This window comes from Mya arenaria, chromosome 5 (genome assembly GCF_026914265.1).
Source record: "Mya arenaria isolate MELC-2E11 chromosome 5, ASM2691426v1".
In the NCBI taxonomy this organism is placed as follows: Eukaryota; Metazoa; Mollusca; class Bivalvia; order Myida; family Myidae; genus Mya; species Mya arenaria.
Window position 1 is genome coordinate 38,959,162 of NC_069126.1, and position 23,695 is coordinate 38,982,856.

Genomic DNA, 23,695 nt, shown 5'->3' on the forward strand with positions numbered 1-23,695 from the left:
CAAGCCTCCGGGAGTCTCTGCTCTCAGATCTGCACTCTAGCTTGGAGATTGTTGGGACTTGTAGAGCACCTCTGGTATCAGTACATGGGCAACCAGAGTACTGTATTCTACATGCAAACATGTTTTTTGCATGCACCACTCATTCATTGTTCTACACCATTATCATGACAATAGAATACTGAGAACTCTTCCATGGAATAAATTTCACTGCACTCTAAACTCACTGCCAGGCATTCTCTAGATACTCAAACATTGTGATCAGCTGTAATTAGTAAACTTGGGAAACACTTCAATACTTGCTGAGAGAATGAATATATAAACAATTGGTAACCAACATTCAAGAAATTCTTACTTTGTATGGCAAATGAACATATAGTTCACCTGAAAAGAGTTCCTAGCATCCGGCATAGTAAATCTCCAGTACTAGGTATAATTTAGAAAGATGTAGAATTACATACTGTCAACATTTCTCTAAAATGACTGATGTATATGTTAATTGTCTCCCTTAAACTACCAAGTTTTCTGATGTTTGTGTTAATTATTCCAGGACATGGGTGAGATTCTCACATTGTTGCAGAGCAATGCCTACCAGGAGCGGAAGGAGGGTGTTGTTAGTCTTCATAAACTATTACGACAAAATAGGTTCTTAACGTAAGTACATGGCTTTGGTCAGAAGGTTTGGATAGTGTTCAATGCCTTTAAAGTAAATTTCTTCATGTTCAACATTGGTAAACTTGGTAGGAGATTTTCTTTAAGTTGATGGTATGTTGAATTATTTCATGTTCATCACAAATAATTGCTAGTGGAAACCCAATCTCACTTCTGCTATAGAAGCCCACACTCCTTTTGCTATGGAACCCAACACTATTTAACTATAAAAGCCCACACTAGCTTCTGCTATGGAAGCCTACCCTTGCTTCAGCTATGGAAGCCCATCCTGACTTCAGCTATGGAAGTCCACCTTTGCTTTTGCTATGGAAGCCCACTCTTGCTTCTGCTATGGAAGCATACCCTGGCTTCTGCTATGGAAGCCCACCCTGACTTCAGCTATGGAAGCCCACCCTTGCTTTTGCTGTGGAAGCATACCCTTGCTTCAGCTATGGAAGCCCACCCTGGCTTCAGCTATGGAAGCCCACCCTTGCTTCAGCTATGGAAGCCCACCCTGGCTTCAGCTTTGGAAGCCCACCCTGGCTTCAGCTGTGGAAGCCCACCCTTGCTTCTGCTATGGAAGCATACCCTTGCTTCTGCTATGGAAGCCCACCCTTGCTTTTGCTATGGAAGCCCACTCTTGCTTCTACTATGGAAGCATACCCTTGCTTCAGCTATGGAAGCCCACCCTGGCTTCAGCTGTGGAAGCCCACCCTTGCTTCTGCTATGGAAGCATACCCTTGCTTCTGCTATGGAAGCCCACCCTTGCTTTTGCTATGGAAGCCCACTCTTGCTTCTGCTATGGAAGCATACCCTTGCTTCAGCTATGGAAGCCCACCCTGGCTTCAGCTATGGAAGCCCACCCTTGCTTCAGCTATGGAAGCCCACCCTTGCTTCAGCTATGGAAGCCCACTCTTGCTTCTGCTATGAAAGCCCACACTGGCTTCAGCTATTGAAGCATGTCCTTGCTTCTGCTATGGAAGCCCACCCTGGCTTCAGCTATGGAAGCCCACTCTTGCTTCTGCTATGGAAGCCCACCCTTGCTTCAGCTATGGAAGCCCACCCTGGCTTCAGCTATGAAAGCCCACCCTTGCTTCTGCTATGGAAGCATACCCTTGCTTCTGCTATGGGAGCCCACCCTTGCTTCTGCTATGGAAGCCCACTCTTGCTTCTGCTATGGAAGCCTACCCTTGCTTCAGCTATGGAGGCATACCCTTGCTTCTGCTATGGAAGCCCACCCTTACTTTTGCTATGGAAGCCCACCCTTGCTTCTGCTATGGAAGCCCACCCTTGCTTCAGCTATGGAAGCATACCCTTGCTTCTGCTATGGAAGCCCACCCTTACTTTTGCTATGGAAGCCCACCCTTGCTTCTGCTATGGAAACCCACCCTTGCTTCAGCTATGGAAGCCCACCCTTGCTTCAGCTATGGAAACCCACCCTTGCTTCAGCTATGGAAGCCAACCCTTGCTTCTGCTATGGAAGCCCACCCTAGCTTCAGCTATGGAAGCCCACCCTTGCTTCAGCTATGGAAGCCCACCCTGGCTTCAGCTATGAAAGCCCACCCTTGCTTCTGCTATGGAAGCATACCCTTGCTTCTGCTATGGAAGCCCACCCTTGCTTCAGCTATGGAAGCATACCCTTGCTTCTGCTATGGAAGCCCACCCTTACTTTTGCTATGGAAGCCCACCCTTGCTTCTGCTATGGAAACCCACCCTTGCTTCAGCTATGGAAGCCCACCCTTGCTTCAGCTATGGAAACCCACCCTTGCTTCAGCTATGGAAGCCAACCCTTGCTTCTGCTATGGAAGCCCACCCTTGCTTCAGCTATTGAAGCATACCCTTGCTTCAGCTATGGAAGCCCACCCTTGCTTCAGCTATGGAAGCATACCCTTGCTTCTGCTATGGAAGCCCACCCTTGCTTTTGCTATGGAAGCCCACTCTTGCTTCTGCTATGGAAGCCCACCCTTGCTTCAGCTATGGAAGCCCACCCTGGCTTCAGCTATGGAAGCCCACCCTGGCTTCAGCTATGGAAGCCCACCCTGGCTTCAGCTATGGAAGCCCACCCCCGCTTCTGCTATGCAAGCCCACCCTTGCTTCTGCTATGGTAGCATACTCTTGCTTCTGCTATGGAAGCCTACCATGGCTTCTGCTATGGAAGCCCAACCTCGCTTCTGCTATGGAAGCCCACCCTAGCTTCTGCCATTGAAGCCCACCCTGGCTTCTGCTACGGAAGCCCATCTTGGCTTCTGCTATGGAAGCCCATCTTGGCTTTGGCAATAGAAGCCCATTCTAGCTTCTGCTATGGAAGGCCACCATCAATTTTGCTAAAACAAATACAGTTGGCGTATGTGGAGTTAATACAAAAGTAACTAGTGAAGTAACTTGGATATTTTCAATAGCAATACCATTACTTGGCTGTGTTGCTTACAAAATTAATTTGTTTATTTCAGGCGAATAGAATTAAAAAAGGCAACAGAAATATTCACTCGGATGTTCCATGATCCACATAGTAAAGTAAGTGTTTGTCTGTCAGTTAGACAAGTTCATGTGTCTTATATGTTCCCATTCATATGTATTGTTTGTATACACATTACTATAATAGATTTTAGCTCTCAAGTCTTGAGTCTGAGTTTGAGATTTTAAATGTTACAAAGTATCTTGAATTGAAGTATTTCTGACAAAACTTGTGTAAATTTGTGTAAAATACAATACTTGTCCTGAATTTGAGACTCGACTTCTATTGTGTGAACCTGTAAGCAATATGTCTACAGATGAATCTGTTGAATAACCAGGAGAGGATGACAAATTGAGGGCACCCATGATTTATCATCCGTCACCTATCTGCATTGCTTAAAAATTTGCTGCCTCAAAGATATTCTTGCAAAAACATGGATACAATCATAAATCATGTTTGAATTTCCCGTTGTACCAAGATTTTTAATATTAAAAACCTGTGCAAAACTTTTGTCCTGAAGTATACAATATTTTACAACTATTAAATTTTACCCATTTTCTATAAAATTTATGACATGTAAGAATTCCTGTTTGTGAGTGTGAGTCTCAAATCGAAACATGGGAGTGAATATGGGCCTGAAGTCAGTATATTGTATGTTACATCTTTAAACATGTAATACTTTACAGTTCATCATTGTTGCATGTTTATTTTGGTTTGTTTGCCAGGTGTTCAGTTTGTTTTTGGAGATGTTGATAGACTTGATACAAGTGCACAGTCGTGACATAACAGATTGGTTATATGTGCTGTTGTCACGTCTCTTACACAAGCTGGGGGCAGACATTCTCGGCTCACTACAGGCAAAAGTGCAGCGAGCCCTCGATGCTACCAGGTACACTCACATTCTGAAACTTTACCTACAAATCTATCATTTCATTTTCTCACAGTATTTAATTGTATTGAAACAAAAATTCTGCTTTTATGTAATGTTGGTAATGACATAATTTAACAATGACCAAGGTGAGAATCTTGAACTAATGGCATAACTAGCATATATTGAAGACAATGCAAAAAACAGTTGTAAGTACCGAGAAGTTATTAAATCTGTTGATACTGAATGCTTTAAAATGATTATTGTAATAATTTCAATAAAGTTAAATCCAACTGGATAAACAGTCATCACAAGCAATTTTTGGCTACATAATTTATCATTCAGATTGATAATCCCGAATAATCCAAACTTGATCACCTCTAAGCCTAATTTTAAGCATACCCCATGTTTTCTAAGACTGTTTCAGTTTTCCAGGAGTTGTCAGAGACATATAATATTATTTTCATTTGCAATTTCGTAACATTAATTTTCTGTGACCTTAGTTTCATAAAAGCATTCTAAGATCCTCATTGACTATTGTTGTTTTAGGGAGAACTTTCCAAGTGACCTGCAATTTAATATCCTGACGCGGTTTATTGTGGATCAAACCCAGTCTCAGAGCATGAAGGTAAGACCAGGGCAGTTAGGACATTCCTTGCCACCAAATTTAGTGCGTTAATTTTGTATGATACCATCCAGGTGTTATACTGTTTTATTACATGCTTTCCACCAGTTTAATGATATTTATCAGTAAAATGAAAATGATATTTTTTTGTTTAAATCAGTGAAAATATCATTTTGATATTTTCTATTGTTTTTAAATGTTAGTCTGTTCTGCTATCCAAAACAAACATAAGCATGCACTGACTGGGATACAATATCAACCACATTATTTCTAAAATGACGATACGTGCACATACAGATTGGCACTTTTTCTAATAAAATGCAATTCAATGTCTTTTTATACCACTTTAAAGCATGTATTAATAAAAATAACTGTTAGTTGCAGTGTAAGATCACAATATTTTTCATTTCTTAAAGTAGCCACTTGTGAAATATTTACTTTTGGTGCTTACTCCTTGAAATATATTTCGATCTTAAACTAAAATAAACAATTATTCTCTATATCCCCTCTACATATGTTTTGACCCCTATCATTGCATGAACTATATGGTGGTTTAAGGTCATTTAATAAAATTCATGCGCTGTTAATGTGGTACTTCATATATTGTTGCATTCAAAACAATTGTTTGCGGTATTTGCATACTATCTGTTTGCTTGGAATATATTGTCGGGAAAATGTGGACTGTTTTGCTCTTTTTAAGACTTATTATTTTCTTGCTTGTACAATGCCAAAGCTGTTTTTGATTGATTAATTGTGTAATTGCATATGAAGGAAAAGTTGTTAAGCGATGCTGTTAAGAGAATGTCAAGAGTAACAAGAATGCTATTATCATTCACTTGCATTGGATTTACACATCTTCACAATTGCCTACATCCTTAATTTACCTGGCCGTGATATATTGAGGTTTTCTCATAGTATTTATGTTGTGGTTTGCTTATGTGCAAACTGTTATTTGATAAGTGATTATCAAGATGGTTAAACATGAAACTTGGTACACTCGCTTACAATGACAACAGAAATGTGAGAAGTCCTGTGACTCTTAACCTGAAACTTGGTACACTTGCTTACAAGGATAACAGAAATGAGAAAATTCCCTTGACTCTTCACCTAAAACTTTGTACACTTGCTTACAAGGATAACAGAAATGAGAAAATTCCAGTGACTCTTCACCTGAAACTTTGTACACTCACTTACAATGACAACAGAAATGAGAAAATTCCCGTTACTCTTCACCTGAAACTTGGTACACTGGCTAACAATGACAACAGAAATGAGAAAATTCCCGTGACTCTTCACCTGAAACTTGGTACACTCGCTTACAATGACAACAGAAATGAGAAAATTCCCGTGACTCTTCAAAAAATTCCCATGACTCTTCACCTGAAACTTGTTACATATTTGCTTAAAATGACAACAGAAATGTGAGAAGTCCCATGACCCTTCACCTGAAACTTGGTACACTCGCTTACAATGTCAACAGAAATGTGAAAAGTCCCAAGACTCTTCACCTGAAACTTGGTACACTCGCTTACAATGACAACAGGAATGTGAGAAGTCCCATGACTCTTCACCTGACACTTGGTACACTTGCTTACAATGACAACAGAAATGTGAGAAGTCCCAAGACTCTTCACCTGAAACTTGGTACACTCGCTTACAATGACAACAGAAATGTGAGAAGTCCCATGACTCTTCACCTGAAACTTGGTACACTTGCTTACAATGACAACAGGAATGTGAGAAGTCCCATGACTCTTCACCTGAAACTTGGTACACTCGCTTACAATGACAACAGAAATGTGAGAAGTCCCAAGACTCTTCACCTGAAACTTGGTACACTTGCTTACAATGACAACAGAAATGTGAGAAGTCCCATGACTCTTCACCTGAAACTTGGTACACTCGCTTACAATGTCAACAGAAATGTGAGAAGTCCCATGACTCTTCACCTGAAACTTGGTACACTCGCTTACAATGTCAACAGAATTGTGAGAAGTCCCATGACTCTTCACCTGAAACTTGGTACACTCACTTACAATGACAACAGGAATGTGAGAAGTCCCATGACTCTTAAAAAAAGTTCATGTATTATGCCACTTCGTCAACTATGTAAAATAGAGGAACAAAATCATTTTCTTGCAATGATCTTGTCTTAAACATGCTGTTATCAGAATGTTAAATTGTTGCAGGTATTGAACTTAATAATGCGCCCATCATAATGACATATCATTGGATTTATTTTTTCTTTACCCCTTGCTTACAGCCAAAGGTAACAATTTCATATATCACCTGATATTGCCTGCTCCGCCCGCTGCATTTTGCATCCCCCAGCCTGCAAGCACTTTCTTATAGCTCTTATTTGGCTTGGACACTCCTTTTCAATAAAAATACTCTGTTCATTTTATTTGTCAGTGTTTTATGTGCATGTAATGTATAAGGACCTACAGTCATTACTTTTATGTACATTTATAGTAATTTTGTGATTTTTAGCTTGACTATTCGAAGAATATGGAGAGCTATACTACTCACCCAAGCGTCGGCGTTGGCGTCACTCCTTGGTTAAGGTTTTGCGTGCAAGCATACAATGGTACTCAACCATCCAACCTACTTAATTAACCAAGTTAGATAACTCTAGTTTGCATTTAATGCAGATAATTGGCCTTTATTATTTGACTTAAAAATTCTGGTTAAGGTTTTGTGTGCAAGCACACATTATTTTGATATCAAAGCAACTTCTTGATGTATTGCATTGAGACTCGATACAATGGTACTCAACCATCCAACCTACTTAATTAACCATGTTAGATAACTCTTGTTTCATTTCATGCAAATAATTGCCCTTTATTATTCGACTTAGATATTCTGGTTAAGGTTTTGCGTGTAAGCACACATAGGTTAATTTCTCAGCAACTACTTGATGTATTGCATTGAGACTTTATAGAATGGTATTCAACCACTCAATGTAATTGAATAACCAAGATAGATAACTGTATTTTGCAAATAATTGCCCTTTATTATTAGACTTAAAAATTCTGGTTGAAATTTTCCATGTAACCACATTTATGTTAATATCTCTGCACATCATGTATTGCATTGAAATCTAATCTAACAGTGATCCATGCATGTTTCGCCAAAACTTTTCAATCCTTACACTGAAAAGCGGCAGAATTGTCTCTGTGACAGCTCTTGTTTAGTGAATGGTGGCTGGCTTGCTTTAATTTATATAGACGTCTTTCCTACGCAGTTTGATGCAAATACATTAAATATATAAACTTGAAATTAAATGAGTAACAAAATTATGCAAAAGTACGGGTTTTCTGGACAACCTTGGGCTTCATACATCTTAAAGTTGTCCTGCTCAGGCTCCTAAGGTAGTCAGGTCAGTGATTGTTTTAAATACTCATTTTTTACAGTTTCAGACATCTCATTACAAGGTTGCAACTATTCTATATGGTGTTTCTTACAATATTAACTAAACATGAACACAATCACACATGTTTGTTGTGGTACAGTTCTATGAATGTTTGAGCTTCTGCTGCTGGCTCTAGCATTAGCTTTCAGTTGTCACCTCCTGCAAAGCTCCACCTTATTGTGCTTAGGGTTCATTGATCATGCCATTTCAAGCAGCTGTTTAAAAATCTAATTTCAATTACCATTGTTAACATAAGTGATGTTAATACTGCAAAACCTGGCACAATAAATCTACAAATTCAATATTAATAATGTATCTTATGGTTGTCAGCCTATACCTTCATGAAATTTGGTACAAATATTTATATCACAGTGGATGTTTACAGTCAATGCAGATCAATTTTTAACTAGATAAATGTTAGATCAATAAAAAAGTTGATCAAAATAGGCATCATATGATGACTGTAAGCATGAAAATGGCTTTCATCCAGACCCACTGTGAACAATTTTTACTTGATGGCTGTGAGCCTGGAAATAACTTCCTCACAGGTCCCTGTGACTGTGAACAAGACTTACTTTATGGCAGTGAGCTTGGAAATAACTTCCTCACAGGTCCCTGTGACTGTGAACAAGACTTACTTTATGGCTATGAGCATGGAAATAACTTCCTCACAGGTCCCTGTGACTGTGAACAAGACTTACTTGATGGCTGTGAGTCTGGAAATGACTTTCATCCAGGCCCACTCTGAACAAGACTTCCTTCTAGTCTGAGTTTATTTACTGAAAAAATAATCAACTTTAGGGGGGACTTAGACAACTTTAGGACATAGATGACTTTATGACGCTATATGTTACTGTCCACTTTTCTCAAACCTGGATTAATAAGTATTTTGTCATGTCTAATTATACATGTATGTGATACACTCCAAAAAACTGGAATGCACTGACAAATGAGGTTTGCAACATTTTTCAAATAGAAATTAAAATGATGTGCTGTCAATATGATGAAGAGGTGAGAGTCAGTATGTGATTGGCCGAGCTCAGACTTTATGTATTATTTGTTTATATTTCTTAATCTTACCTGGCATTTGGCAAACAATTAGATGTAGTGCATTATTTTAATTGTGTCCTTACTTGTATCCTTTCATTTTGCACCAGTATTATTATTTGGAAACTGATCCCCTTATGTGATATAGATTAGATAGAAATTACATTTATTTTCATTTAACATATTTGACACCCATCTAATCTTTGGTAAGGTGTATGTTTATTGGAAGAGTTTATATGAGTGAGACATTCACTACTTGTTTCCCTTGTACTTTCCAGTCATACACAGGATGTATCCAGAGACAATTGCTATTCTTCTTTCAATACACAGAACATGTAGTGCTGTACAGAGGAAAATAATCATATACCTCAATATATTGTTATAAATGTTTTGCTCACATGAAGCTGTATGAAGATTGATATACAAAGATGATATGATGTCTGTTATTTTAGGCCAATGGATTGGGAAAACCAGCTGTAAGAGTTTCTACATAATTATAATGCTAACTGGTGTAGAGTTGCGAAAGCCTACAAGGTCCACTGAAGAAAATAAATAAACAAAAATCATTATAGCGTCAAAAGTTTTGAAAGACGTAATAATTAGTATCATATGGCGTAATTGTTCGAAAAAGCCGTAACTACGAGTTTCTGAGCGGCGATATTATGATAAGAAAATGCAAAACTTAAAGTTTTAGAATGGATATTTGCACTTAGAAAAATTGACATCATTGTCACCATCATCATTGTTATCATTGGCACCGTCATCATTGTTATCATTATCACCGTCATCATTGTTATCATTGTCACTGTCATCATTGTTATCATTATCACCGTCATCATTGTTATCATTGTCACCGTTATCGTTCTCACCATCATCATTATTATCATTGTCACCATCATCATTGTTATCATTGTCACCATCACCATTGTTATCATTGTCACCGTTATCGTTCTCACCATCATCATTATTATCATTGTCACCATCATCATTGTTATCATTGTCACCAGCATAATTGTTATCATTGTCACCATCATCATTGTCACCATTATCATTGTCACCATCATCATTGTTATCATTGTCACCATCATCATTGTCACCAGCATTATTGTTATCATTGTCACCGTCATCATTGTTACCATTGTCACCAGCATAATTGTTATAATTGTCACCATTATCATTGTCACCGTCATCATTGTTACCATTGTCACCAGCATTATTGTTATCATTGTCACCGTCATCATTGTCACCAGTTACATTTGTCACCAGCATTATTGTTATCATTGTCACCATTATCATTGTCACCGTCATCATTGTTATCAATTGTCACCGTCATCCTTCTCACCATCATCATTATTATCATTGTCACCGTCATCATTGTTACCATTGTCACCAGCATTATTGTTATCATTGTCACCGTCATCATTGTTATCAATTGTCACCGTCATCATTGTTATCAATTGTCACCGTCATCATTGTTATCAATTGTCACCATCATCATTATTATCAATTGTCACCTTCATCATTGTTATCAATTGTCACCGTCATCATTGTTATCATTGTCACCGTCATCATTTTTATCAATTGTCACCATCATCATTGTTATCAATTGTCACCATCATCATTGTTATCATTGTCACCGTCATCATTATTATCATTGTCACCGTCATCATTGTTATCAATTGTCACCGTCATTATTGTTATCAATTGTCACCATCATCATTATTATCAATTGTCACCATCATCATTATTATCATTTTCACCGTCATCATTATTATCATTGTCACCGTCATCATTATTATCATTGTCACCGTCATCATTATTATCAATTGTCACCATCATCATTATTATCATTTTCACCGTCATCATTATTATCATTCTCACCGTCATCATTATTATCATTGTCACCGTCATCATTATTATCATTGTCACCGTCATCATTGTTATCATTGTCACCTTCATCATTATTATCATTGTCACCATCATCATTATTATCATTCTCACCATCATCATTATTATCATTGTCACCGTCATCATTATTATCATTGTCACCGTCATCATTGTTATCAATTGTCACCGTCATCGTTCTCACCATCATCATCATTATCATTGTCACCTTCATCATTGTTATCTTTGTCACTGTTATCGTTCTCACCATCATCATTATTATCATTGTCACCGTCATCATTGTCACCGTCATCATTGTCAATCCTAATCATAATGCATGATCGTGCTCAAAATCATTGTAATGCTAAAATTGGCATAAAATATTCATTGATGGTGATGATGACAAGGACGATGATGGTGGTGGTGATGAAGCTGAAGTCGGTGATGACGCTGAAGATGGTGATGATTGTGATGAAGGTGTTGTTTTTGCTATTATAGTGTTATATCTACCTTGGAAACTCGCTATAATGCATAATTATTTTTTTCTCACATTTCACTTGTGAAAAGCTTTAAATCAGGTTGTTTTTTTTGCATAATAAGACCTTTTGAAACTCAAAAATGATATATAGCTCTTTTCAAACTGTTTTAACGCCTTTTAAACTCGTCATTGCACCTTTTTCGCAAAAATATGCATTTTAGACTCCAAATTATCCTTTTTAATTTTTAATTTCCTTTTTTATTTTATTTTTTTATTTTTATTTTTTGTATTTTTGCACTATAATGCCTTTAGATGTTGTTTATCATGCATTAATAAGAGTTTTAAATATTTTTAGAAGTTTTTCATTGGCACTATTAGGCTTTTGTATATCTAGTATGTAATTGGAGGCCTGCCTGGATACAAGGATAGGGTGGAAGAGACATGGAACAATTAAACCTAAACTTATGTGTCAAGAAATAAACATATATACCAGGTAGTTGTTCCAGAATGACTTAGTTTAGCAGTGAGGTTGTCTGTCATTCACAGAGTTTTCTGTCTGATCCCTATCATGTGGCTCCAACCGTACAAGCCACATTTTAGCTGTAAGAATAGTTTGGAAGAAAAAATTCTATGGGTCTGAAATGTATTATCTGCAGTTATTTATGTATCTTTTGAGTTTAACATCTGTTGTTAGTGTATGATGGTCAGTTTAAGGTGAGCATGTTTGCATGGTGCTCAATGGTATGGATGTTGAAGCATGTTGGAATGTATTAGCAATCTTATACAATAATTATAAGTACTGTCATTACTTTTTTAACTATATTACTTTAAATCATCATAATTGTTTTGAAGAAGTTGGAAAGTAACTGATAGTTCAAGCTTCTTAATCCTCGATCTAATGAGACAACAAATAATATCCTGATCGTAATCTATATACATTATGAAACATTTCAAAGGAATCATTAGATATTGCGTTTGAATTATATTAATTTGATATGTGTTAATCATTATGTGATGTGAAAAGTTTTGCTTAAGTTTTGCTCTGGTGTCTAGTGTTCTTGTTGATGTCACATTTATATCTGTTCCCTTGTATTCAACCTTATGTTTTGTGTGTGTAATGAGTTAAACTGGAAAGAGGCTTTAATTGAACAGTTTAGTGCCAGAGTTTTTTTCCTCTAGCATATATTTGACAGGGTTGTTGTGTATGTTTCAGGTGAAGCTGGCCATGTTGAATTACCTGTCTCAGCTGGTGCCGTGTATGGAGCCAGCAGATTTCTCCAACAACAGCGACTCTCGCCTGGTTGTCTCCCGCATCATTACTTGGACCAACGAACCAAAGAACACAGATGTCCGCAAGGTAATTGACTTACCATTTCACATTTTGTTTCCAATCCAAATCAATAAAGCTCCTAAAAGAAATATGAATGCTTCGGTTTTTTAGCGCGCCTGGGCATGAGTGCTGAAGGGTGAGCTATTGTGAAGGGTCAGCTGTACATCATCAACATTTTCCTTCAATCTACATCTCCTTCTAATGATTTCAACCAAACTTTACAGGAATGTCCTTTGGTTAGTCTTCTTCAAGATTCCCTCAAAGTGGTTCCATGCCGCCGGCCCAATTTCAAAATAATTCACAGAAATGTTTCTTGGGTGACCCTCTACCAAATTCCTTCAAGCCATACTGTTTAGCTCATATTCAAAAGAATGAAAAGGCTATATTACTTGCCCTGACATCTATGTCGGCGTCCGGTTGAAGTTTTATGGCAAGTTGACACTTTCACTTATAACTCTGTTGCCCTTCATTTAATTCACTTACTACTTCACACAATGAGGTTACACAACTCCATTATCCTAATTACAAATTATGGCCCCTTATTGACTCAGGAACTTAGGTTAAAGTTTTTAAGTGTACGTCGGCGGGAGGGTCAAACTCACCTATGGTATCAAATAATAATGGTTAGGTTTTTCATATAGTGGCCAAAATTGGTATATAAGAAGAGTTATGGAGACCTTTCATGGGATTGCGTTTGGGGCTCCTAGGGTCAAGGTCATGGTCACTTTTACAAAATATTGAAAAATGGTTGGTACTGAAGAATTTTATTTAGGGTTGACATATTGTGACCAAACTCTAGGAAGAGTTTACAGTGACCTTTCATCAGATTGTGTTTAAGGGCACCAGAGTCCTGATCATGGTCAAGGTCACTGTTACTAAAATATAAAAAATGGTTAGTACTGAATAGGGTTGACATATTGTGACCAAACTTGTTATAAAGGAAGAGTTTACGGAGACCTTTCATGGTATTACGTTTGGGGCCCCTATCGTCAAGGTCACTGTTACTAAAAAAGGAAATTTGGTTAGTAATGAATAAATTTAGTTAGGGTTGACATATTGCAACCAAACTTGGTATACTGGAAGAGTTCATCGAGACCTTTCATGGAATTGCATTTGGGGCCCCTAGGGTCAAGGTCACTGTTACTTTAAAGTTTCATGGAACCATACTTTCTGGCCAGTAGCAATTCAAAGAGCTCTACTAGCGCTAGTTTTTGCTCCCTACTTTCTTAACAAATGCTGCTTTCTTTTTTCCTATGCTTTGTCACTTGAATGGTGAACTAGTTTAGCTATATAAGCCATTGTTTTCCCTTTTTGACACATATTTGCCTCACATTGCGATGTTGATAAAATTTATTGACAAGTGGTTGTGCGCTTCATCTATAATTGACATACATGTGCTTTGCAGGCGGCCCAGGCTGTGTTGATATCCCTGTTCAGTCTCAACCCACCTGAGTTCTCCATGATGTTGTCTGGACTGCCGAAAACCTTCCAGGTACACTATGTTGTCAGCATCGGCATACAATCACAATGGTTGTATGTTGTGAACAAAAACCAAATACTTGGAGATGAAAATCAAATATTTCATTTCCAGATTTTGAAGTTTAATGTTAGAATAATGATTATTAAGATCTGAATTTTTTATTCCAAGTTTAAAATATAAATTTCTGCCAAATTTGGAAAACAATCATATTGTTAGTGATTTATTAAGATCAGAGAAATATAAGTTGAGCTGCTGTGTGTTACAGGATGGAGCCACCCGGATATTGCAGCAGCACCTGAAGGGTGTCCATGAGCCAGACGTGCTGACCCCGCGCAACACGGCCAGCCCACAGGCTGGCCAGAACAGGTCAAGACCACCATCAAGGTCAGTACACCATTGTAGAATGATAACATTTTGCAGGGTTTTTCATAAGCGAAAAGACAGAGCAGTATTGCAAATGATCAAGGCCAATATTGATGGTTAGGATTATGTTTATAGAATTTGACTACAGTTACACAATGTTTATAACCAAAGTTACATTATGTATACGACTATATTTACATGATATCTATGACTACAGTTGCTTAAGCAATTATTAAATGATTGTTTTTATTTTGCTTATCAGGGGTCCATATGGGCGTGATGAGGCAGATACAGAGAATATGAACCCAGAAGATATTTATAACTCCTTTAAGAAAACTGCCGCAGAAATACAGAATCTGAGTTTTAACAGTAAATTGGACAATTTTGATGATGTTAAAAAACGAAAAGAGTTTACATCACAAGACAGCGGAATTCAGGATCTGAGGAATGACAGCCCCGATGCGGGTGACTCTAGGTCAGTGAAGCAAGCGTACAATCCTTCACAATACCAGGATGAGGTGAGTGACATTTTATAGAGAGACCATATAACATCATTTGTCATTTAATAATGATAATCAGGTAGAATCGATAAATCATCGCTGGCAACATTATGTTATGACAATCGATATTGTTGGTCTAGAATCAATGCCGCTACCAGTAACATAACATGTCTACCATGTCATATTGGCAACAATCAATATTGTACCGACCAATCGATGCAGCTACCAGTACAGTTATATGACCACCAAATCATGTTTGCAATAATCAAGATTGTTGGTATGGCATTGATGACACTACCAGTAGCGTCATATGTCCACCACATCATAGCGACAATTGATATTGTTGGTCTTGTTTTGATGCCGCTACTGAAACGGTGACATGTCCACCACGTCTTGTTGGCAACAATCGATATTGTTGGTCTAGAATCGATGCCGCTACTGAAACTGTTATATGTCCACCACGTCTTGCTGGCAACAATCGATATTGTTGGTCTAGAATCGATGCCGATACTGAAACTGTTATATGTCCACCACGTCTTGCTGGCAACAATCCATATTGTTGGTCTAGAATCGATGCCGCTACTGAAACTGTTATATGTCCACCACGTCTTGCTGGCAACAATCGATATTGTTGGTCTAGAATCGATGCCGCTACTGAAACTGTTATATGTCCACCACGTCTTGCTGGCAACAATCCATATTGTTGGTCTAGAATCGATGCCGCTACTGAAACTGTTATATGTCCACCACGTCTTGCTGGCAACAATCCATATTGTTGGTCTAGAATCGATGCCGCTACTGAAACTGTTATATGTCCACCACGTCTTGCTGGCAACAATCCATATTGTTGGTCTAGAATCGATGCCGATACTGAAACTGTTATATGTCCACCACGTCTTGCTGGCAACAATCCATATTGTTGGTCTAGAATCGATGCCGCTACTGAAACTGTTATATGTCCACCACGTCTTGCTGGCAACAATCCATATTGTTGGTCTAGAATCGATGCCGCTACTGAAACGGTGACATGTCCACCACATCTTGCTGGCAACAATCCATATTGTTGGTCTAGAATCGATGCCGCTACTGAAACGGTGACATGTCCACCACGTCTTGCTGGCAACAATCCATATTGTTGGTCTAGAATCGATGCCGCTACTGAAACTGTTATATGTCCACCACGTCTTGCTGGCAACAATCCATATTGTTGGTCTAGAATCGATGCCGCTACTGAAACTGTTATATGTCCACCACGTCTTGCTGGCAACAATCCATATTGTTGGTCTAGAATCGATGCCGATACTGAAACTGTTATATGTCCACCACATCTTGTTGGCAACAATCGATATTGTTGGTCTAGAATCGATGCCGATACCAGTACTGGCCTGATTTAGGATCATTGTTAGCTCGACTATTCGAAGAATATGGAGAGCTATACTACTCACCCAAGCGTCGGCGTCACCCCTTGGTTAAGATTTTGCGAGCAAGCACACATAGGTTAATATCTCAGCAACTACTTGAGTTATTGCATTGAGACTTGATACATTGGTACTCAACCATCCAACCTACTTAATTAACCAAGTTAGATAACTCTAGTTTGCATTTAATTCAAATAATTGCCCTTTATTATTCGACATAGAAATTCTGGTTAAGGTTTTGCGTGTAAGCACACATAGGTTAATTTCTAAGTAACTACTCGATGTATTGAATTGAGACTTAATAGAATGGTATTCAACCACTCAACGTAATTGAATAACCAAGATATATAACTGTATTTTGCAAATACAAATATAATTTATTATTAGACTTAAAAAATCTGGTTGAAATTTTCCATGTAACCACATTTATGTTACTATTTCAGCACATCATGAATAGCATTGAAATCTAATCTAACAGTGATCCATGCATGTTTGGCCAAAACTTTTCAATCCTTACACTGAAAAGCGGCTGAGTAGTCGAGCGCGCTGTTTCTGTGACAGCTCTTGTTTTTTGATATAGTCTTTCTTTGGAAAATGTTAACAATCTTTGGATTAAGAATTGAAATTACGCAAAATCTTGTTAGAACTAAGTGTAGTTTTGTCGATTAAAGTTAGGAACAGTGAGTTAAAACATGAAATTAATCAAAGGTGGCATATAATAAAGGGAATAGTATGATACGACACTGATGACCTGTACATGTCTCATTTGGTGTATAAACAAGCATCTGTTCAGACTGCTACGTGGTCTCCGCAGATACCTGCTCACACATCAAACTCCACGAGATACAGGACATCAGAAAAGTGTCCTTTCATAATACCCCCTATGTAATGTATTGCTGTTTTGCACTATCTTATTTGTGTATAATTGCAGGGAACTATAAATGGATATAACCGATCAAACCAGGCAGAGGCTTTTCTTGCTGATAACGATGTCTCATTTAACGAAGGTATATATATTATAAAGTTCTTACTATTAAGCTTAATTTTATCACTTGAAATAAGACATTTTAAAAGAAGAAAATTTATTATGTGGATTTTTAGCTCGACTATTCGACTACTCGCCCCAGCGTCGGTGTCGGCGTCCGGTTAAAGTTTTAGGGCAAGTTGGGATTTTCACTTATAAGTCCAATACCTTTCATTCAATTGAGTTAATACTTCACACAGTTGTTCAGGGCCATCACATGATGAGGTTAGATAACTCCATATTATTCTTTACACAGATTATGGCCCCTGATTGACTATGAAACTCAGGTTAAAGTTTTAGGGCAGGTTGGGATATTTATAAATAATTTTATACCCTTTGTTCAATTGACTTAATACGTCACACAGTTGTTCAGGACCATCACACAATGAGGTTACATAACTCCATATTATCCTTAATACAAGTTATGGCCCCTGATTGTCTTAGGTTAAAGTTTTAGGGCAGGTTAAAGTTTTAGGGCAAGTTGGGATTTTCACTTAAAACTCCAATACCTTTCATTCAATTGAGTTAATACTTCACACAGTTGTTCAGGGCCATCACATGATGAGGTTAGATAACTCCATATTATTCTTTACACAGATTATGGCCCCTGATTGACTATGAAACTCAGGTTAAAGTTTTAGGGCAGGTTGGGATATTTATAAATAACTTCTATAAATAACTTCTATACCCTTCCTTCAATTGACTTAATACTTCACACAGTTGTTCAGGACTATCACACAATGAGGTTACATAACTCCATATTATCCTTAATACAAGTTATGGCCTCTGATTGACTTAGGTTAAAGTTTTAGGGCAAGTTGGGATTTTCACTGAAAACCCCAATACCATTCATTCAATTGACTTAATACTTCACACTGTTGCTCAGAGCCATCACATAATGAGGTTAGATAACTCCATATTGTCTTTTATACAAATTATGGCCCTTGATTGACTATTAGACTATGGTTAAAGTTTTAGGGCAGGTTGGGATATTTATTAATATCCCCTATAGTACCCTTTATTCAATTGACTTAATACTTCACACAATTGTTCAGGACCATCACCCAATGAGGTTACATAACTCTATATCCTTTATACAAGTTATGGCCCCTGATTGACTTAGGTTAAAGTTTTAGGCAAGTAAAAGTTAAGGGCAAGTTGGGATTTTAATAAAAAAACTTCTATACCTTTCATTCAATGCACTTAATAAAATTCAAAATTATTTACGACCATCTTACAACAAGAAACATAACTCCATTTCAACAATAAATACAAATTATGTCCCTTGAATATATATATATATTTTTTTTATTTTTTTTTTATTTTTTTAAATTTCTTTTGACAGGCACATTTTTATATTCTTAACCAGTTTTTTACCAAGGGAAAACAAGGAGGGCTATACTATATGGCCATTGATTTTTTTTTATTTTTATTATTATAATTTTTTTTTTTTTTATTTCTTTTGAAAGGCATATTTGTATATTCTTTACCACATTTTCATAATGGGAAATCAAGTTATTTGAATGACTTGCGTCATTTTTCGGGTGGTGGGTGGTCAGCATCAATGTCACCTTATGTATTGAATAGTTTTAGTTAGGTTTGACATAAATAGACCAAACTTGGTAATATTACATTGTTATTGTATTCACTTATAAGTCAAAGCGGCGAAGTCGAGCGCGCTGTCTTACAACGGCTCTTGTTTAAATATGATATTTGCTTTTGTAGTGTTTGGTAGGTTTTAAGATATCTAAGGAATTGTTACAGGTATGTAGCTATACTGTATTGAATTTGATATGATGAATGAAAAGTACACAATGTTTTCAGTCAGTTTTCCTGTTCCGTTACCTGAAAAACGAAAGAAAAAGCCAAAAGGTGTTTGAATGACAAGAATGAGTTGATATTGTTGTTGGCATTTCAACGTACTGCTTTGGAATAGATTAACACTCTGTCTGGCTTTTTAATTTTTACACATGATTGTGTTTTCCAATATGCATTTTTCATATATCCATTATTATCTGTATGAAAACTTTCCCTCTACATGTGATTATTTCCGATATGGAACAAGATCATTACAACCTCTGATTCTGTGCACTCATTGTCACAATGTGCTGCAAGATTCTGTGTTCTTAAAGAAACCACTGTTCCTGGACAGAAAATATGCTGTACCAATTTGTAGTACTTCAATGCAAAAGTTTCATTAAAAAATTGCCTTTAATTATTGTTTTTAAAGCCATGTGTGTTGGCCCTACCCTTCTCTGAATTGCCATGTGTGTTGGCCCTGCCTTCTTTCACTTACCATGTGTGTTGATCGTGCCTTCTCCCACTTGCCTTGTGTGTTGATCACGCCTTCTCCCACTTGCCTTGTGTGTTGATCACGCCTTCTCCCACTTGCCATGTGTGTTGATCATGCCTTCTTCCACTTGCCATGTGTGTAGGCTCTGCCTTCTCCCACTTGCAATGTGTGTAGGCCCTGCTCTCTCCCACTTGCCATGTGTGTTGGCCCTACCCTTCTCTGAATTGCCATGTGTGTTGGCCCTGCCTTCTTTCACTTACCATGTGTGTTGATCGTGCCTTCTCCCACTTGCCTTGTGTGTTGATCACGCCTTCTCCCACTTGCCATGTGTGTAGGCCCTGCCCTCTCCCACTTGCCATGTTTGTTGGCCCTGCCTTCTCTGATAGCCATGTGTGTTGGCCCTACTTTCTTTCACTTGTCATGTGTGTTGATCATGCCTTCTTCCACTTGCCATGTGTGTAGGCTCTGCCCTCTCCCACTTGCAATGTGTGTAGGCCCTGCTCTCTCCCACTTGCCATGTGTGTTGGCCCTACCCTTCTCTGAATTGCCATGTGTGTTGGCCCTGCCTTCTTTCACTTACCATGTGTGTTGATCCTGCATTCTCCCACTTGCCTTGTGTGTTGATTGTCCCTTCTCCCACTTGCCATGTGTGTAGGCCCTGCCCTCTCCCACTTGCCATATGTGTTGGCCCTGCCTTCTCTGAATTGCCATGTGTGTTGATCATGCTTTCTCCCACTTGCCATGTGTGTAGGCCCTGCCCTCTCCCATTTGCCATGTGTTTTGGCCCTGCCTTCTCTGAATTGCCATGTGTGTTGGCCCTGCCTTTTTCACTTGTCATGCGTGTTGATCATGCCTTCTCCCACTTGCCATGTGTGTTGATCATGCTTTCTCCCACTTGCCATGTGTGTTGGCCCTGCCTTCTCCCACTTGCCATGTGTGTTGGCCCTGCCTTCTTTCACTTGCCCGTGTGTTGGCCCTGCCTTCTCTGAATTGCCATGTGTGTTGGCCCTGCCCTCTCCCTCTTGCCATGTGTGTTGCCCCTGCCTTCTCTGAATTGCCATGTGTGTTGCCCCTGCCTTCTCTGAATTGCCATGTGTGTTTGCCCTGCCTTCTCCCACTTGCCATGTGTGTTGGCCCTGCCTTCTTTCACTTGCCATGTGTGTTGACCGTGCCTTCTCCCTCTTGCCATGTGTTTGCCCTGCCTTCTCTGAATTGCCATGTGTGTTTGCCCTGCCTTTTTCCATTTGCCATGTGTGTTGATCATTCTTTCTCCAACTTGCCATGTGTGTTGGCCCTGCCTTCTTTCACTCGCCATGTGTGTTGACCGTGCCTTCTCCCACTTGCCATGTGTGTTGATCATGCCTTCTCCCACTTGCCATGTGTGTTGATCGTGCCTTCCTCCACTTGCCATGTGTGTTGATAGTGCCTTCTCCCACTTGCCATGTGTGTTTGCCCTGCCTTCTTTCACTTGCCATGTGTGTTGGCCCTTCTTTCTTTCACTTGCCATTTGTGTTGGCCCTGCCTTCTCCCACTTGCCATGTGTGTAGGCGCTGCCTTCTTTCACTTGCCATGTCTGTTGGCCCTGCCTTCTCCCACTTGCCATGTGTGTTGATCTTGCCTTCTCCCACTTGCCATGTGTGTTTGCCCTGCCTTTTCCCATTTGCCATGTGTGTTGGCCCTGCCTTCTTTCACTTGCCATGTGTGTTGGCCCTTCTTTCTTTCACTTGCCATGTGTGTTTGCCCTGCCTTCTCCCACTTGCCATGTGTGTTTGCCCTGCCTTCTTTCACTTGCCATGTGTGTTGGCCCTTCTTTCTTTCACTTGCCATGTGTGTTTGCCCTGCCTTCTCCCACTTGCCATGTGTGTTTGCCCTGCCTTCTTTCACTTGCCATGTGTGTTGGCCCTTCTTTCTTTCACTTGCCATTTGTGTTGGCCCTGCCTTCTCCCACTTGCCATGTGTGTAGGCGCTGCCTTCTTTCACTTGTCATGTCTGTTGGCCCTGCCTTCTCCCACTTGCCATGTGTGGTGATCGTGCCTTCTCCCACTTGCCATGTGTGTTGATCATTCTTTCTCCCACTTGCCATGTGTGTTGGCCCTGCCTTCTCCCAATTGAGCCTTTTTGCAGTATTTAAACCCAAAAAAGTTATACTTACTCTTTAGCTTATTTTATTATTGGCTGAAATATCATTCAGGTTTATAATGACAGGTAGTGAATTCCTCCTGTATCAGCCTTACCCTATGTTCACAGTTAACGGATGCTTTATAATTGGTCACATACATGATCACTACTTTAACATTGAATTCTTAGAGCTGATGACCACATGTATAATTATGGTTTGTGTTCTGTCCAGCTTCCCAGCCCCTGTATTCCAACCCGTGTCCCAGCTCTGATGACCACATGTGTATGCTCTGTATTCCACCCCATGTCCCAGCTCTGATGACCACATGTGTATGCTCTGTATTCCGATCCGCGTCCCAGCTCTGATGACCACATGTGTATGCCCTGTATTGCACCCTGTGTCCCTGCTCTGATGACCACATGTGTATGCCCTGTATTCCACCCTGTGTCCCAGCTCTGATGACCACATGCGTATGCTCTGTATTCCACTCCGTGTTCCAGCTCTGATGACCACATGTGTATGCTCTGTATTCCACCCCCTCTCCAAGCTCTGATGACCACATGTGTATGCCCTGTATTCAAAATCGTGTACCAGCTCTGATGACCACATGTGTATGCTTTGTATTCCACCCTGTATCCCTGCTTTGATGACCAAATGTGTATGCCCTGTATTCCACCCTGTGTCCCAGCTCTGATGACCACATGTGTACGGTCTGTATTCCACCCCGTGTCCCAGCTCTGATGACCACATGTGTATGCCCTGTATTCCACCCTGTGTCCCTGCTCTGATGACCACATGTTTATGCCCTGTATTCCACCCTGTGTCCCAGCTCTGATGACCACATGTCTATGCCCTGTATTCCACCCTGTGTCCCAGGTCTGATGACCACATGTGTATGGCCTGTATTCCACACCGTGTCCCAGCTCTGATGACCACAAGTGATTGCCCTGTATTCCACCCCGTGTCCCAGCTCTGATGACCACATGTGAGTGCCCAGCTCTGATGACCACATGTGAGTGCTCTGTATTCTACCCCGTGTCCCAGCTCTGATGACCACATGTGTATGCTCTGTATTCCACCCTGTGTCTCAGCTCTGATGACCACATGTGAATGCTCTGTATTCCACTCCGTGTCCCAGCTCTGATGACCACATTTATATGCTCTGTTTTTCTGCTTTGCTAGAACCCTTCCGTTCTCTTCTCGGCATGAGAATCACTGACAATGGTTGGTATAGTGTTACTCCCCTTTATGCTAAACTTACCTTTACTTGTTCTGTACACAAACTTGTTACCATGAGCTGTTTGCATGAGTTGTTGGTACAGTAATTTCGAAAGTGTTAACTTATAGTTGTGCCTGGAAACTTATTACAAAAAACATTGTGTAATTGTTTGTTCCAGATGTTTCCAAATTCCTCAAATAACTTTGAACAAAAACCACACATTGGAGCTGTTCTTGTTAACTGTTTGATTGTCAAGTATTTGGCCTGTTCAAGATTCAAAGTTGTTTGCATGATCCTTCCATCATCTTACCAAAGTTCTTAGCCAAAAATGTGCATGTTCAATTAACAACAGTTAAAAACTCACAAAATGTTCTGTTTAAAAGACCCACTGGTTAAAATATAAAACCAGTTTTATGATTGATTTGTGTTCTATAAACCTACACATGTCACCACTAGTACTGGCAGGCTTATGTTCTAGACAGCTTCCATTTTCAGGGTTTTTGATAACTTTACTTATTTTTTTACTTGTTTT

The 23,695-nt window shown here is 39.2% G+C and overlaps 1 protein-coding gene across 13 annotated transcripts in view; it reads left to right on the top strand.

Moving 5' to 3' along the window:
* LOC128234750 (CLIP-associating protein 1-like) overlaps nt 1-23,695 on the top strand; it is a 126,087-nt gene that overhangs the window by 93,748 nt on the left and 8,644 nt on the right. For 11 of the 13 annotated variants that reach the window (XM_052949219.1, XM_052949224.1, XM_052949225.1 and 8 more), the window contains 11 exons: nt 548-651; nt 3,099-3,162; nt 3,829-3,992; nt 4,521-4,599; nt 9,508-9,531; nt 12,631-12,774; nt 14,153-14,239; nt 14,493-14,611; nt 14,853-15,108; nt 17,440-17,515; nt 19,357-19,404. In XM_052949219.1, coding sequence (XP_052805179.1) covers nt 548-651; nt 3,099-3,162; nt 3,829-3,992; nt 4,521-4,599; nt 9,508-9,531; nt 12,631-12,774; nt 14,153-14,239; nt 14,493-14,611; nt 14,853-15,108; nt 17,440-17,515; nt 19,357-19,404 — 1,165 coding nt within the window. The remainder of the gene's footprint in view (nt 1-547; nt 652-3,098; nt 3,163-3,828; nt 3,993-4,520; nt 4,600-9,507; nt 9,532-12,630; nt 12,775-14,152; nt 14,240-14,492; nt 14,612-14,852; nt 15,109-17,439; nt 17,516-19,356; nt 19,405-23,695) is intronic. The other 2 variants (XM_052949223.1, XM_052949220.1) reach the window with 2 other exon arrangements.